At 39.5% G+C, this 14,747-nt stretch overlaps 1 protein-coding gene across 7 annotated transcripts in view; it reads left to right on the forward strand.

Moving 5' to 3' along the window:
• Positions 1-14,747, forward strand: part of tpd52l2b (tpd52 like 2b) — a 52,135-nt gene that overhangs the window by 14,543 nt on the left and 22,845 nt on the right. For 5 of the 7 annotated variants that reach the window (XM_060836391.1, XM_060836392.1, XM_060836387.1 and 2 more), the window contains exon 4: positions 7,085-7,144. The exons of the other annotated variants lie outside the window; for them this stretch is intronic. In XM_060836391.1, coding sequence (XP_060692374.1) covers positions 7,085-7,144 — 60 coding nt within the window. The remainder of the gene's footprint in view (positions 1-7,084; positions 7,145-14,747) is intronic. 7 annotated transcript variants of the gene reach the window in all.

Raw genomic sequence — 14,747 nt, forward strand, 5'->3', positions numbered from 1 at the left:
AAATCCTTTCACAAACTTTTTATGGCTTATCATTTGTTTTTATTTGTTTCAAATGCAAATTATTTCAGTTTCATTTGTAGCTATTTTTGATTGCATTGAGTTTGCTGTTGTCTTTTTTTAAGAATACATTTTTGTTTTTCTACTCTTTAACTGTGCAGTAACTTGGTGATTCAATGAAATGCTAGCAACTAAGTTTCATTCAGTGTGTCCTGAAGATTTGATTGACTCACTGTCCAGTACTAGTATTCAGACAAACACTGAACTGATGAACTATGTATCTGTGCTGGAGGAATCAGAAATAGTAGGATCTGCCGACATTTTCTTTTCAATCTTAAGCCATTTGAAAGTGAGTTTTGAGAAGATTGAGGTTCTGGATGTATGTTTACTTGCTGAGCTAGAGGGTTCATTTTCAGACGTTTCGTCACCATCCTAGATAATATCAGTGTCTCTGGATGAAGCACTGACAGTGAGGAAGAACAGCACTTCGACTGGGACGACAAATCCATCCTTGGACAAGCCAAACAGAGACATGCTCAAGAATTCAGAGAAGCATGGCAGTCCAACTCGAACTGTATTGACAAACATATTGACTTGCATCCTATTTACCATTGCCCTGAGGAAAAGAACAGGAAATGGCATCACCAACCCAAGGAAACCTAAACATATAAACAGAAAGTGGACCATGCCATCAGTGCCTCATCCACAAGCTCACTGATGTGACCTAGTATGGTGGTGATACATCTGAAAATGAACCTTCCAGCTCAACGAGCAAACCACATCCACATTTGAAAGCACAGCATAGAAGTGGACCAGTTAGCTGATTATGCTTAGGCCAACATTTCAGATTTGACCTAGGGATTCTGATTCTCTATTCCTGCCCTTCTGCTCTTGTACTGAACATTGAACACGGGTATAACAATTCAAATGTCTTTTTCCCTCAAAATAATGGACTTCTAAGGGTAACTAATTATGTTTTATATTTGGTTTGTTAAGAAATAAGATAAACATGATGTATCAACTTCAAACTATTAACAATTGCTGCTGTTGTGACAGTGAGATTCATCTCGCATTTGTCGTGAGAGTTCATAACTCCCAACCAAAACAGTTGAGACATTAAAATTTTTCTAAACTATAGATTATCATTCAAGTTTTTAAGAAAGCCATATGATAATTTGTGCTGGACCCAATTTTTAGTGTATAGTATACAACATGATTTAATTGGTTCAATGCCAATACCTGCGCTCCTCTATGATGCTAATATTGGATCTTTATAATGTTGGAAATTTGATATACTACAATACTTAAAAATTTAATTTAAGGGTTGAAATATTTGGGCAGTCTGCCTGAGGCAGCTGTGCAGTGACCCCAAGTGGTAATGCAGACTTGAAATATGGTCAGTGTGCTGCAACATTTGGAGCACAGTATCCCTCAAGATCCTGTCAATATTGAAATGTAATATAAGGATGTAGCTGGAAACACTGAACTTGATAATTTTTGGTTACATAGCTAGAATTGTTTGGGAGTATACATTTTCATCAGGATTTTGATCATTTACTGAGTGCCTTTTCAAGACAACAGGATCTCTGAACTGCATGGTGACAGTGGGGGAGAAAAAGGTACTTGATTGTACTGTTAGAATATAGAAAACTTTGCAGTCAATTTGCACACAGCTCCTCTAAACAACAAATTATAGCGTTTACGTTGATCATGATTAGCTTGTTTTAATGCTGTTTCATTGTTCAAAGTGCAGTGTTTGTTATTTAGAGCTTGTTGATAACTGGACATAAGAAATTTCGTTATATGAGGCGATCTAGTGTTTGAACTGACCTCTTCAATTCTGTCTTTTTGGAAAAGCGAGAACAAGGAAAGTTGACTTTGCTGTAACTTTAGTTTAATGAGTAAAAATGAATGAGTCATTAATTTTTAAAAAGGTTTATGGATGACCAGATTGCTAGAAGCCTCTGTCAATATTGGTCTAGATATGGCTCTCTAGCCAAGAGTAAATGGGAATTATCCTAGCCTTCACTGTTAGTAACTTTCCAGGAGAAAAGGCAACCTGACAGCAGCATGGTGTGAAATGTGCATGTTTTTGCTGAGGCTACTTTGATCTGGTATGTATGGGGTAAATAGATGGGTAACTCGACTGCTGTCTTCCGATAACTGACCGCTATTTACAGGATGCATCAGGAGTGTTGTGGAATACTTCCCACTTGATCGGATGAATGCACTTCCAGAAGCTTGATATCATCCTGGATAGGACAGCCCACTTGGATTGGCACCTCTGTTAGAGCTTTTCACATTTACTCCCTCCTGCATTGTGTCCGAACTATAAGATGCACTGCAATACCTCATTGAGATTTCTTAAACAACAGTTTCCAAACCTGCATACTCTGCCACTGACAAGGGCAAGGGCAGCAGATAGATGGAACCACCACCACCACCATTGCCATTTGTTCTCTATTAGATAGTACTAGGTCACTATTCCTTCACTTGTTGACTCAAAATCTTGTGATTCCCTTCCCCCACCGAATGGCCTGCAGTGGTTTCAGACGGCATTTTGGTGTGAACAATTAATGCTGACCTAGCCAGCAATGCCCACCATCCAGTAAGGGAATAAACTAATGAAAATACTGAGACTGTTTCAGAGTGCTCTTATGTCAGTTCTTGACGAGACAATTACTTTAGATGAATCTCCTTAAACAGTCTGCTGTCATTGTATTGAAATTTTGAAATACATTGTCTATTCAGACTGTAACCTGTGGTAAAGCCTGTGCTGTGAAAAAATATGACTGAATTGTACAGAAGAAAATTAATAGAAAAAAGGAAATAATTTGCTTTTGTTACTCCTTTCATCTTTTTAGGTGAAAGAAAAGAAGCAGAAGATTTTTGCGTGGCAAGCTATTGCAAACACCACAAGGATAGGTGACTAGAAAATATGTTTAGGTAGTATTGTTAGGTTGGGGGGTTGGGGGGGGGGGGTGGTTTGGAGGGGATGGTGGAGAGAGAATATTTAGTAGATACAGCGTGATGATAGTTTAAAAGAAAAACTAAGCAGCATGAAACGCAATTAACACCCTATTATTGAGTTTGAGTAAGTTGTATCAAAATGAAAGCCAACGTATTTGTGTAGGTGGAGTTAATTAAATTGACCATCATGCTGCTTAGCAGTTTTAGCAATGACATTTACTGAATGACTTCAGTTCATTGTTAAAACTGAGATTGGATATGTGTGAAAGATTTGAAAATAACATTAAGGAAGGATGTATAAACTGAATTGAGAGGAATGAAATGTTAAGAGACCTAAAAGTTGAAAAGAAAGGCTTGCATGTAAAGAGAAGGGCTTTTCTGTTCAATTTTTCATGATTGTGCTTAAAATGGTATTTGTGAGCATTGAAATATAAAATTACGTCAAGTCACTGAGCCCCAGTGTTAATTATAATAGAGCAAATGAGTCTAAGAGGTTGGAAAGGTTACTTGAGTGGGATTTGTTTCGCCGCCAGACTTTTTGGCCACCTTAGATTTAATTGTTTAAATAATGTAGTCTGTAGATTGGGATGTTGTGTATTTTTTTTTGGGAAATATTGAGTGAAACCAAATCTGTTTTTGAAGTGCTCTGCTTTTGTTGAATTTATTTTATTTTTAACTTTTCTAATCTCCATTCTTCTCTACTTTCACCTGTTGAAAGCTTAGTAACTCTCAGCAGTACATTGAAAAGACTTAACTGCAAATAGTAAGGGCGGGATGCTCCTAGCTCTCAAATTATTGACTGAGAAAACCATGCTCTCATTGAGGAATTTGAAGTAGCACTTAGCTTGACTGGAGGTTTCACAAGATACAGTGATGTTAGGTTAGTTTCCTTACTGCTTGGAAACAGGGCCTTTGGCCCAGCAAGTCCACACTGACCCTTCAAAGAGTAACCCATCCAGATCTTTTCCCTCTGACTAATGCACCTAACACTATGGACAATTTGGCATGGCCAATTCACTTAACTGCACATCTTTGGACTGTGGGAGGAAACTGGAGCAACTGGAGAAAACTCATGCAGACACGAGAGAAAGTGCAAACTCCACACTCCAAAGCTGGAATTGAACGTGGATCCCTGGTGCTGTGAAGCAGCAATGCTAACCAGTGAGCCACCATATGCTGTTTGTAATGAATGCTACACATATGGTGATATATTCCAGTATATCAAACATTGTACAGAGGCTGAAAGAAAGTTTGAAAAGTTAGTTCCTCATCTTTTATTCTAAACTATTCAGCACAGCTGTTCAAAAATACCTGGTAAACTCATTTAAACATGGATCACTAGGCTCCCTATTCCTTTGAACATGGTCCTTGAGCAAAAATATTGAGTTTAATAGATATTTTTGATTTAGGCCAAAATGTATTTTATATCACAAAACTATTTTTAATGGGCGCACGGAGTATCTTAAATCCTGTATTATTAGAAATTGAGGACTGTGGATGCTGGAAGTCAGAGTCGAGTGTGGTGCTGGAAAAGCACAGCACGTTAGGCAGCATTTGAGGAGCAGGAAAATTGACGTTTTGGACAAAAGCCTGAGGATGGGCTTCTGCCCAAAACGTCGATCCTCCTGCTCCTTGGATGCTGCCTGATCTGCTGAGCTTTTTCAGCACCACACTCGAGTCCTGTATTATGACCAGGTAAATAAAGGTAGCAAGACTTCTTGCTTTACCAACTCCTCTTTTGATCACAACACACAGGTTGTAAAATGAAGATTATAGGCCCATCAATTTAGTGAGTGCCTAAATGTTTTTGTGATGTAACCACCAAACATACAAGCAGTTTGCTTGTGCTTTTTAAAAGATAATATTTATTGTATACAATAAAATAGCCATAAAATAAATGGCATTAACTTTTATATACTTCACACATGTGCAAATGCAGCACAGTGTAAGCGTAGATTAAGTATTTTAAGTCCAGTAAAATTTGGACTGGTGTGGGATCTTGAAGGCTAGTGATTTTTGTCTAGTTTTAGGTGAAACTCTGGTTCTTCAGGGTTTGGTGATGACGCACTTTAAATTTGTATTCTGATTTATTATTCTGGAAATTGCACCTGCTGAGTTGAGTTCTTCAAAATCTCTGTGACATGCATAGTCAAAACAGCAGACTGGATTCAAAATCTTGTAAACTAGATGGATAAAGGGGAATCTTGTTCATAGTGAACTTCATCTCCCGTTCTTTTTCACTGGTATGCAGAGAAAACATGTGCTTAAACACAGGGTTTGCTAGATTGTGACGTGGATCAGTGGTGCTGGCAGAGCACACCAGTTCAGGCATCATCCAACAAGCAGCGAAATTGACGTTTCGGGCAAAAGCCCTTCATCAGGAATAAAGGCAGTGAGCCTGAAGGGTGGAGAGATAAGCTAGAGGAGGGAGTGGGTGTGGAGAGAGTAGCATAGAGTACAATAGGTGAGTGGGGGAGGGGATGAAGGTGATAGGTCAGGGAGGAGAGGGTGGAGTGGATAGGTGGAAAAGGAGATAGGCAGGTCGGACAAGTCATGGGGGCAGTGCTGAGCTGGAAGTTTGAAACTAGGATGACGTGGGGAAGTGGAAATGAGGAAGCTGTTGAAGCCCACATTGATGCCCTGGGGTTGAAGTGTTCCGAGGCGGAAGATGAGGCGTTCTTCCTCCAGGCGTCTGGTGGTGAGAGAGCGGCAGTGAAGGAGGCCCAGAACCTCCATGACTTCGGCAGAGTGGGAGGGGGAGTTGAAATGTTGGACTACGGGGCGGTGTGGTTGATTGGTGCGGGTGTCTCGGAGATATTCCTTAAAGCGCTCTGCTAGGAGGCGCCCTGTCTCCCCAATGTAGAGGAGACCTCATCGGGAGCAATGGATACAATAAATGATATTAGTGGATGTGCAGGTAAAACTTTGATGGATGTGGAAGGCTCCTTTTGGGCCTTGGATAGAAGTGAAGGAGGAGGTGTGGGCACAGGTTTTACAGTTCCTGCACCTGGTGGAAGAACGCCTCATCATCTACCTCAGAACACTTCAACCCCAGGGCATCAATGTGGACTCCCCTCCCCCCCCCCCCCACCACATCTCATCCTAGTTCCAAACTTCCAGTTCAGCACTGTCCCCATGACTTGTCCGACCTGCCTATCTCCTTTTCCACCTATCCACTCCACCCTCTCCTCCCTGACCTATCACCTTCATCCCCTCCCCCACTCACCTATTGTACTCTATGCTACTTTCTCCCTACCCCCACCCTCCTCTAGCTTATCTCTCCACCCTTCAGGCTCACTGCCTTTATTCCTGATGAAGGGCTTTTGCCTGAAACGTCAATTTCGCTGCTGGTTGGATAGTGCCTAAACTGCTGTGCTCTTCCAGCACCACTGATCCAGAATCTGGTTTCCAGCATCTGCAGTCATTGTTGTTACCACCTAGATTGTGACGTGACCCTCACTTCAATTGCTCAATGACTCAGTATTGCGGTGGCTTGTGGATTTTGTTTCGTCAAGCTTAGATGATCGAATTACATCTGGATGCATTCTTCTGGTAGAGGTCCATTATCCAAATATTAAGTGTGTGGGGACAAACCAATTGTCAAGTATCCAGGTTAATGTCAGGATTCCTTGCTAATTAGGTAGTAGGTGGTCCCTATCTATACTCGTCCAAGATAATTGTTCATGGGAAAGCAATGCAGACGATTGTCTCCATTTGACTACTTTGGAATGTAGAAGGTACAGTGATGCAAATGTATAGCCATCGTTTGTGATTTCAAATCACTGGAAAGTGGCATTGATATTTTTAAAAGTTGAAATAGTAGTTTCCAGTAAGTAAATTTTTATAAAGTTAAAATCTGAGTTTTATCAACTTCTCCAAATCTTGAGTATTACTTGACACAAATTTTGAACAAGGGAAGAATTGCAAATGTGGTGGCTTAAACTAGCTCCCACTTAGAGGCCAAGATTCAGATGTAAGTTGTCAACCGGGACTGTCAAACTCCAATCTTTGAAATAATAATACTCTTCAGCATTACAGCTTTATTATAAAGTTTTCCTTTTTCCTGCTTTCAAAATAATTATATGATCTGCTGAATAAATTCTCTTTATCTTTATAGCTATAAAGGAGCATCTGAAAAAGTTGAAGATTTGAATAAGACAATCACTCAGTCTGAAGTGTGAGTGATCTTTCAATAGTTAAGAAATGGGTGCAAGTGAGCTGTGATAGAATTGTTGGTGTTTGTGTTCAGAGAACCTTGTTTACTAATCACACTGCAAACTACTGCCTGAAATTAACATTTAAATGAGTTTTAAAAAAACACATCTTATCCATTCAGCAGGTATTCACTGTTCAATGAACGCTGCACTGGCATGTTAACCTTCAACTTAAAGACAAGATTGAAGTCTCTTTGTATATCTGCACTCTGTACCATTTATTAAATACTCTGCATATGTTATTCCTACCAAAGTGGACAAGCTTAGTTTTGCACACTATCTCCCATCTGTCATGTTCTTGCACATTGACTAAGCCTGTCCAAGTCCCCTTGAAGCTGCTTTACATCTTCCTCAGGACAAGCATTCCCACTTTGCTTTGTATCACATGCTAATTTAAAAATATTACTTTGCCCACATCCAAATTAAGATATATTGTGAATAGCTAGAGTCCAACTACGAATACTTGCAAAACCAAACTAGTCACAGCTTGCTAATGAGAATGGCCCATTTATCTCTACTGTTTTCTGGCTAATCTTTTAGCCAGTCATTAATCTGTGCTCATACATTACCTCCTATCCAAAATGCTTTACTTTTTCTAACCGCATCCTCTGTCTCAAAAGATTTCTGAAAATCTGGATCTCCTTTATCAATTTTATTCAGAATGTCATTCTGCTTTTGAAAACTACCTGCTGCTTGTCTTTGTTTCTGCTGTTTTCTAGTTTTCCAAGTTTTTTTCAACTTCCTTCCAGTTTGGGATGTTGAGCAGGTTCCAATCCACCTGACCATCTCGTTTAAATCCACTCAAACATCACTTGCAAATCCCATTGTGAGGAAATCAGTTCCATTTCTACTAAGGTGTAAATTTTGCAGTTTGTACGGGTACCATCTGCCCTGAATCAATCCCAATTTGTCAGAGTATTCAAAGAGAATCCCAGTCCTGCGCATCTGGACATGCTGTGCTGAAGAAGAAGACTAAAAGAAAATGACAAGGAGGGGAACTAAACTTCTGAGGCTTGTCATGTACCTTTTTAATATGGCTAAAATTCATTATTAAATCCTAAAATCCTGGTTTGTGACTTGATAACTTCTGGGCAAAGTATCACATAACTAGTGCATCTAAAAATTGACCTTTTCACTGTATCACTAAAAAGTCATGCAAATTGAGGGTCAAGCTGTACTATGTACAAAAATTATAATTCAAGGAGCATCTTACAACTTCTCTCAGAGCATTCCAAAGTGCTGCATTTTAAAACAAAATTACTTTTGTAGTGTAGTGACTATTGATGTGTTAGTCGACATAAGTTGTAAGCAATACATACTGAAACTGCATTTGCTCTCTTGTGAAAACATCACCATGTAAGGTTTCACTTCACTTCTGTACACATGTTGAGGCAAAATAAAAGCATACAAATGATCACGTGTTCAAATGTTTTTAGATTAACAAATTGCTCCTTTGACATACCCACTAAGAAAAGATTAGCTGTGCTAATAGTAATCACATGTCCTTTAGGATTGTGTGAAAACATGGCTTAAATTTACTCAGACCACCCATACTAAAAATGGTGATTTCCATTTTTTGAAATATCTTGTAATTGTAGGTTATTAACCTTGCCAGCACATCCAATTTGCCAATTTTCTGCCAATTTGGCTTGCTTGATGGCAATTCTCCCTTTTGAGCTCGGAAGGTCAAGCGCCAAACCAATACTTGAGCACTTCTTCGCATTGAGCAAATGTTGAAGCATCAGGAGGGGCCTGGCTCACCCTTTAATTAAGATGTTAAGTCAGACCATTAGCACTGACACTTTTTGGTAGATGTTTGACATCTTTTGATACTGCCCACAAAAAGATGGAAGAATTGTTCTTGCCATCATTATTCCTTCAGCCACCTTCATCTGAGCAGATTAACTGGTGATTTTCATCTGTCTCTGATTTAAGGATCACATGCATAAAATGGTTACATCGTTTACATATGTAAATGAACTGCTTGATTTTTAACTGACCCCTTGAGGCATTTGGGAAGTTTTTAAAGAGATGTGTAAGATGCTTTTGATTACTTTCAAACTAGGATGGCTAATTGGCAACTTCTGTAATAAATAAGTTTCTCTGAAATGCAAGTTTACTTCTTGCTTGGTAAGGTGTGTTTCTATTGTGTTAAACCGGCAATTAATATTGAAGGAAATTTATCAGGGTGAAATGGGAAATGTGATTCATGTTGGCTCAGTTTACCTTAAGTTAAATGTATAACTGGATGATGCAATTCAATTAGGCAAATGAAATTCTGTTCCCGATTGACGCTGTAGTGCAAAATATTAAGATTTAGATTTGCATTGTGCAAGCTCTTGGTAATTTTAAGATATCCGGTTTTAAGATTTAAAACATTTGATACTAAGGTAAAATTATTTGAATATGACGCTCTTGTGCCGTTACATAAACTACGGGAGCCTGTATCCGTTATCCATGGACGACCTATGTGGTCACCAATCCAGTGTTGCAACACTTGTCTTCAATTGCTGACATTGCAGCAGTAGAAGAGTGCAACCACAAAGTTGAGGCTTGCTGTAACATGAGAATGGTTACATAGTTTGCCGAGAGCCAGACTGTAAATGGGGTGGACATGAATCTCTTAAGGCCAGGATGAGACCCAATCGCATAAGGCAGTATAATTTGCTGTGCTGTGCTTGCCCTGTGTATCCAAGTGCTGATGTCGTGACACTTGTTCATGTTAGGATGTCAACACCTGAAGGTATCAGAGCTACTGAGCTGCAGCTTGCGTTCTGACTTAGTTTTTAAAATGGCTTTCTCTTCTCTGCTGTTGGAAGACTTGTAGAATCTTTTGTGATTAATTTCAGTGGTGCTGCTCATTGAATCAGAATTGCACGTAAGAAACTCGTGATGCCTGCATAATATAAACATTTTTCTTATTGTTTCTTTCAACAGCACCTGGCTGTTGCACCACCTGAGAGGCACAAATCAAGCCTTTACTAATTCACATGCTGAATGCAAGTAGTTAAAATTTTCTAAATGTTAAACCATAAAAAAGAGGAGCAATTGGTGCAGTATGATTGAAATTTCAATTTAAGGTAACTTGCATTGTTTAAGATGTATACAACTGTTAAAACCTGTTGAATAATGAAAATTGAAAGGTACCTGGAAATCTTCTGAATGAAGGGAATGTGAGCTGGAAGTATTATTGATTTTCTCGTGTTTCCTGCTGATCTCTCAGGCACTCAAATTTGTGATCCACACAAATTATTGTACAATGTATACATTCCTGCTCGGTGTAATAGTAAGTTTTGTTATCTTGTGTGGAGTTTTATCTCAATACTTCGGGTGTCTGCCTGATTAATATAGTCAAATAAGTCCACATTTTCTCCACTTTAGGTTCTTGAAGACGACTGCCATTGCTTTCATTCTTTCTCTTTATCTTAGATTGTGTATTGGAACATTTTCTTTATTAAAATGTTAGACAAGTAGTCTTTATTTATTGTTAGACACTTTTGTTCCATCTCCATATGTAGATTAGTGTCTACCCTCTGGAATGTGGATATTGTTTTGCATGTTTCAAATGGATCTTTAAGTAGGACTGAAAAGTTGACGTTGATGTCCATTCCCTAATTCACTTGGGGTGCCTTTCTAGCTTTGCTGATCTCTAATTTAGGTTCTAGATCTGGAAGACTATCACGTTGACTCTTCAGTTTGGGGCTCATTCTTGATTCCTCTCGATTGGTGAAGGGAATGGAGAGAGAAAGAGAGAATGGAAGCGGTCATGACTCCCAGCAGGTTCCATGATTAGATCCATTTGTATCTTGAATGCTTTTGGAATAGCCATGTTTCAAAGCACCCAGGTAGCTTTCCAAGCTATCTACTTAAAATTAGTGTGCTCAGACTAATTGCACGTACTTTTATACACACTTACTCTGAGTATTTTCTTCATCAGAGAATGACACGTTATGTATATGTCCTATCTGGGCTGCTGGATAATCTTGCCCGAATTTGGAATAATTTATGATGGAATCAATAGTAATTAATCTCAAATTATTTGTGTATTGTCTGCATTCTTCTGGGAAGCTTTGTGAGATCATTTGTCGTCTTTTCAGGCTGATGGCTATGGTTGAACAACTTTTGCTATTAGGTTAACTGGAAGTTGCTGCTGTACACTGGGCTTCCCCCAATTTCATAAAATTGAATCTAACAGAGCAATTGATTTCCCATTTGCAGAAATAATTTTGTTTACTCAGCTTCAGATACTTCAAGATTTTCTGGACACTGAGGCTAAATTAACAAGTATAAAAGGCAGTCACACTCCGTTCATGTCTAGCTTGTATCAGAATTTGTGTATTTCACAAATATTGCCATTTTCCAGGAGAGAAATTATTGATGCCTTCTACTTCGCTTGGTCGTAAATGTTATCATCAGTTGCAGTTGAAAACATGTGAGCTTAATTTTGGCAGGAATATGCTTTACCTCTCTCAAAACTCTAAAATGATTCATTTATAATCCCACTGAGGTTTTTTTCTGTCTGGAGGATCAACTTTGCCCTTAAGACTTAACTCTCTGTGGAATTGTGTTCTGAGCAGAAATTAACTAACTTTGACTTCATAGCTTTGCAATTTTTGCTGTTATTTGAGGTTTCTTTAGTCAAATCTGCTCAGTTATTTGACTGTTCTCCGTGTTATTCTCTTTTTCTTCAAACAAAATACTGACATTAGAAATAAAAACAAAATGTAGAAAATATGCAGCAGGTCAGGAAGTATCAAGGAATACAGAAATAGTGTTTGTTTCAAGTTGACCTTCATCAGAACTGAACAGTTAAGTGGTATAAATTGTTAGATATTAACTAGATGAAATGGGGTATGGTAGGAAAATAAGGAAGTTCTCTGATTCGGAAGCAAGACCGGAGGCATTTTATGACAAAGCAGTTGGTTGTGCAGAGTTAAAGGGAGTGGTAATAGGACAAGTTAAAGATTAAAAATAACTCACCAAACTTATCCCACTAGAATTCCTCTCGTTGGCTTTGCATTATCAGCTCTTCTGTAATGTCTCCTGCCTTCCATCTCATCATAAAAGTTCCTCCTTGTTCTTTTACAATCTTCCCAATTCACTGCTTAAAACCTGCTGGTAAATAAAAGCCAGGGCATTATAGACCAGTGAGCATGACATCGGTGATGGCGAAGTTGTTTGAGGGAATCCTGAGAGACAGAATTTACATGTATTTGTATAGGCAAGGATGGATTGGGGATAGCCAACATGACTGCATAAGAAATCATACCTAACAATCTTGATTGAGGTTTTCGGAGAAGCAACAAAGACGATTGTGGGCAGAGTGGGTGGATATGATCTAAATGGACTTAGTAAGGCATTCAACAAGGTTCCTCATGGTAAACTGGTTAGCAAGGTTAGATCATATGTAATAGAGGGAGGACTAACTATTTCGATACAGAACCGGCTCGAAGATGCAAGTCAGAGTAGTGGTGGAGGGTTGATTTTCAAACTGAAGGTCTGTGACTAGCAGTGTGCCACAAGGATCAATGCTGGGTCCACTGCTTTTTGTAATGTACGTATATGATTTTGGATGTCAACATAGGAGGTATGGTTAGTAAATTTGTAGTGCACAGCAAAGAAGGTTACCTCCGATTACAATAGGTACTGGTACTTAGATGGGCCAATGGGCTGAGGAGTGGCAGATGGAGTTTAATTTAAATGAACGTGAGGCGCTGCATTTTGGAAAAGAGCAGGACTTAATGGTAAGGTCCTGGGGAGTGCTGCTGAACAAAGACTTTGGAGTGCAGGTTCATCGTTCCTTGAAAAGTAGAGTCGCAGTTAGATAAGATAGTCGAGGTATTTGGTATGTGTACTTTAATTGGTCAGAGCATTGAGTACAGGGGTTAGATTAGATTACTTACAGTGTGGAAACGGGCCCTTCGGCCCAACAAGTCCACACCGACCCGCCGAAGCGCAACATACCCCTACGTTTCCCCCTTACCTAACACTACGGGCAATTTAGCATGGCCAATTCACCTGACCCGCACATCTTTGGACTGTGGGAGGAAACCGGAGCACCCAGAGGAAACCCACGCAGACACGGGGAGAACCCACACAGTCAGTCGCCTGAGTCGGGAATTGAACTCGGGCGCTGTGAGGCAGCAGTGCTAACCACTGTGCCACCGTGCCGCCCAGTTAGGAGGTCATGTTGCGGCTGTACAGGACATGGATTAGGCCACTTTTGGAATACTATGTACATTTCTGGTCTCTCTGCTATCAGGAGGATGTTGTGAAACTTGAAAGGGTTCAGAATGGATGTTGTCAGGGTTTGAGCGATAGGGATAGGCTGAGGTCATTTTCCCAGAGTGTCAGAAGCTGAGGGGGTGACTCGATAGAAGTGTACAAAATCATGAGAGGCATGGGTAGGGTAAATAGACAAAATCCTTTCCCTTGGTTGGGAAGTCCAACATTAGACAGTATAGGTTTAGGGTGAGAAGGGAAAGATTAAAAGGGACTTAAAGGGCTGTGTGTATGCAATGAGCTGTCAAAATAAGTTAGTACAGGAGGCTAGTACACTTAGAACATTGAAAAGGCATCTGAATGGCTAGATGAATAGGAACCATTTAGAGGGATTTGGGCCAAATGCTGGCACACTCTACTCGATTTATGTAGGCTATCTAGTCTGCATAGATGAGTTGGACTGAAGATTTTGTTTCCGTGCTGTATGACTCTAACACTTCTAGCTTTCCCGGTTCTGGTGAAAGGTCATTTACCTGGAATAATGTTTCTCTGTCCACAAATGTTACCTAGCCTGCCGAGGTTCTCAATTTCCTATTCTTTCTAAAATCAAAAACTTGTGTTCTAAATACTGTGCTTAGAAGTGAATACTGACATTGCAACAGGACTTTGATCAGCTGGAGAAGTGGACTGAGAAATGGCAAGTGGGGTTTAATATAGTTAAGTGTGAGGTTTTACATTTTGGAAAGTCAAATAAAGATAGGTGTTGCATGTTGAAGGGTATAGCTTTAATGTCATCCTGTTTCCCCACTCACTGCCCTTTTCAATTGAAGCAAAATACTCAGACACTGTATAGTTTTACCTCCTTCATCTTTTATTCCGGGCTCTGGGGAGAGAGAACGATTGCCCATGTGTACAGGGACATGGGTTCTTGGTCTTCTCTGGAATAGCAGTTTCTTCATGAGTTATGAACACTTTACAGGGAGGAGCATCCAGATAAGGCAATATATATATTGATTATTAGACTTGTTAGAATCAGCGAGTGTCAGTAGTAAAGATTAAGCCATCTGCTGTTACACAATCAATGTTTTTAACCTTAACTGACTTCACATAATGAATAATTTTCATCTTGTTAACTGATGTTACATACCAAATGCTACCTCATTTTGTTAAATGGCTCTACATAATGAATGCTTTTCCACCTTGTTAACCATTACCCTTGCCTCCAGCACCCCAGTATCCTAAGAACTACTTAGCTGATCTGAGTCATGCTCTTGTTTCACAAAACTCAGGACTTGACTTTTTTCCCTAACTATTAACATTCTCACTAAGGAGTGTAATGGAACA

The sequence above is a fragment of the Hemiscyllium ocellatum genome, chromosome 15, assembly GCF_020745735.1.
Source record: "Hemiscyllium ocellatum isolate sHemOce1 chromosome 15, sHemOce1.pat.X.cur, whole genome shotgun sequence".
NCBI lineage: Eukaryota > Metazoa > Chordata > Chondrichthyes > Orectolobiformes > Hemiscylliidae > Hemiscyllium > Hemiscyllium ocellatum.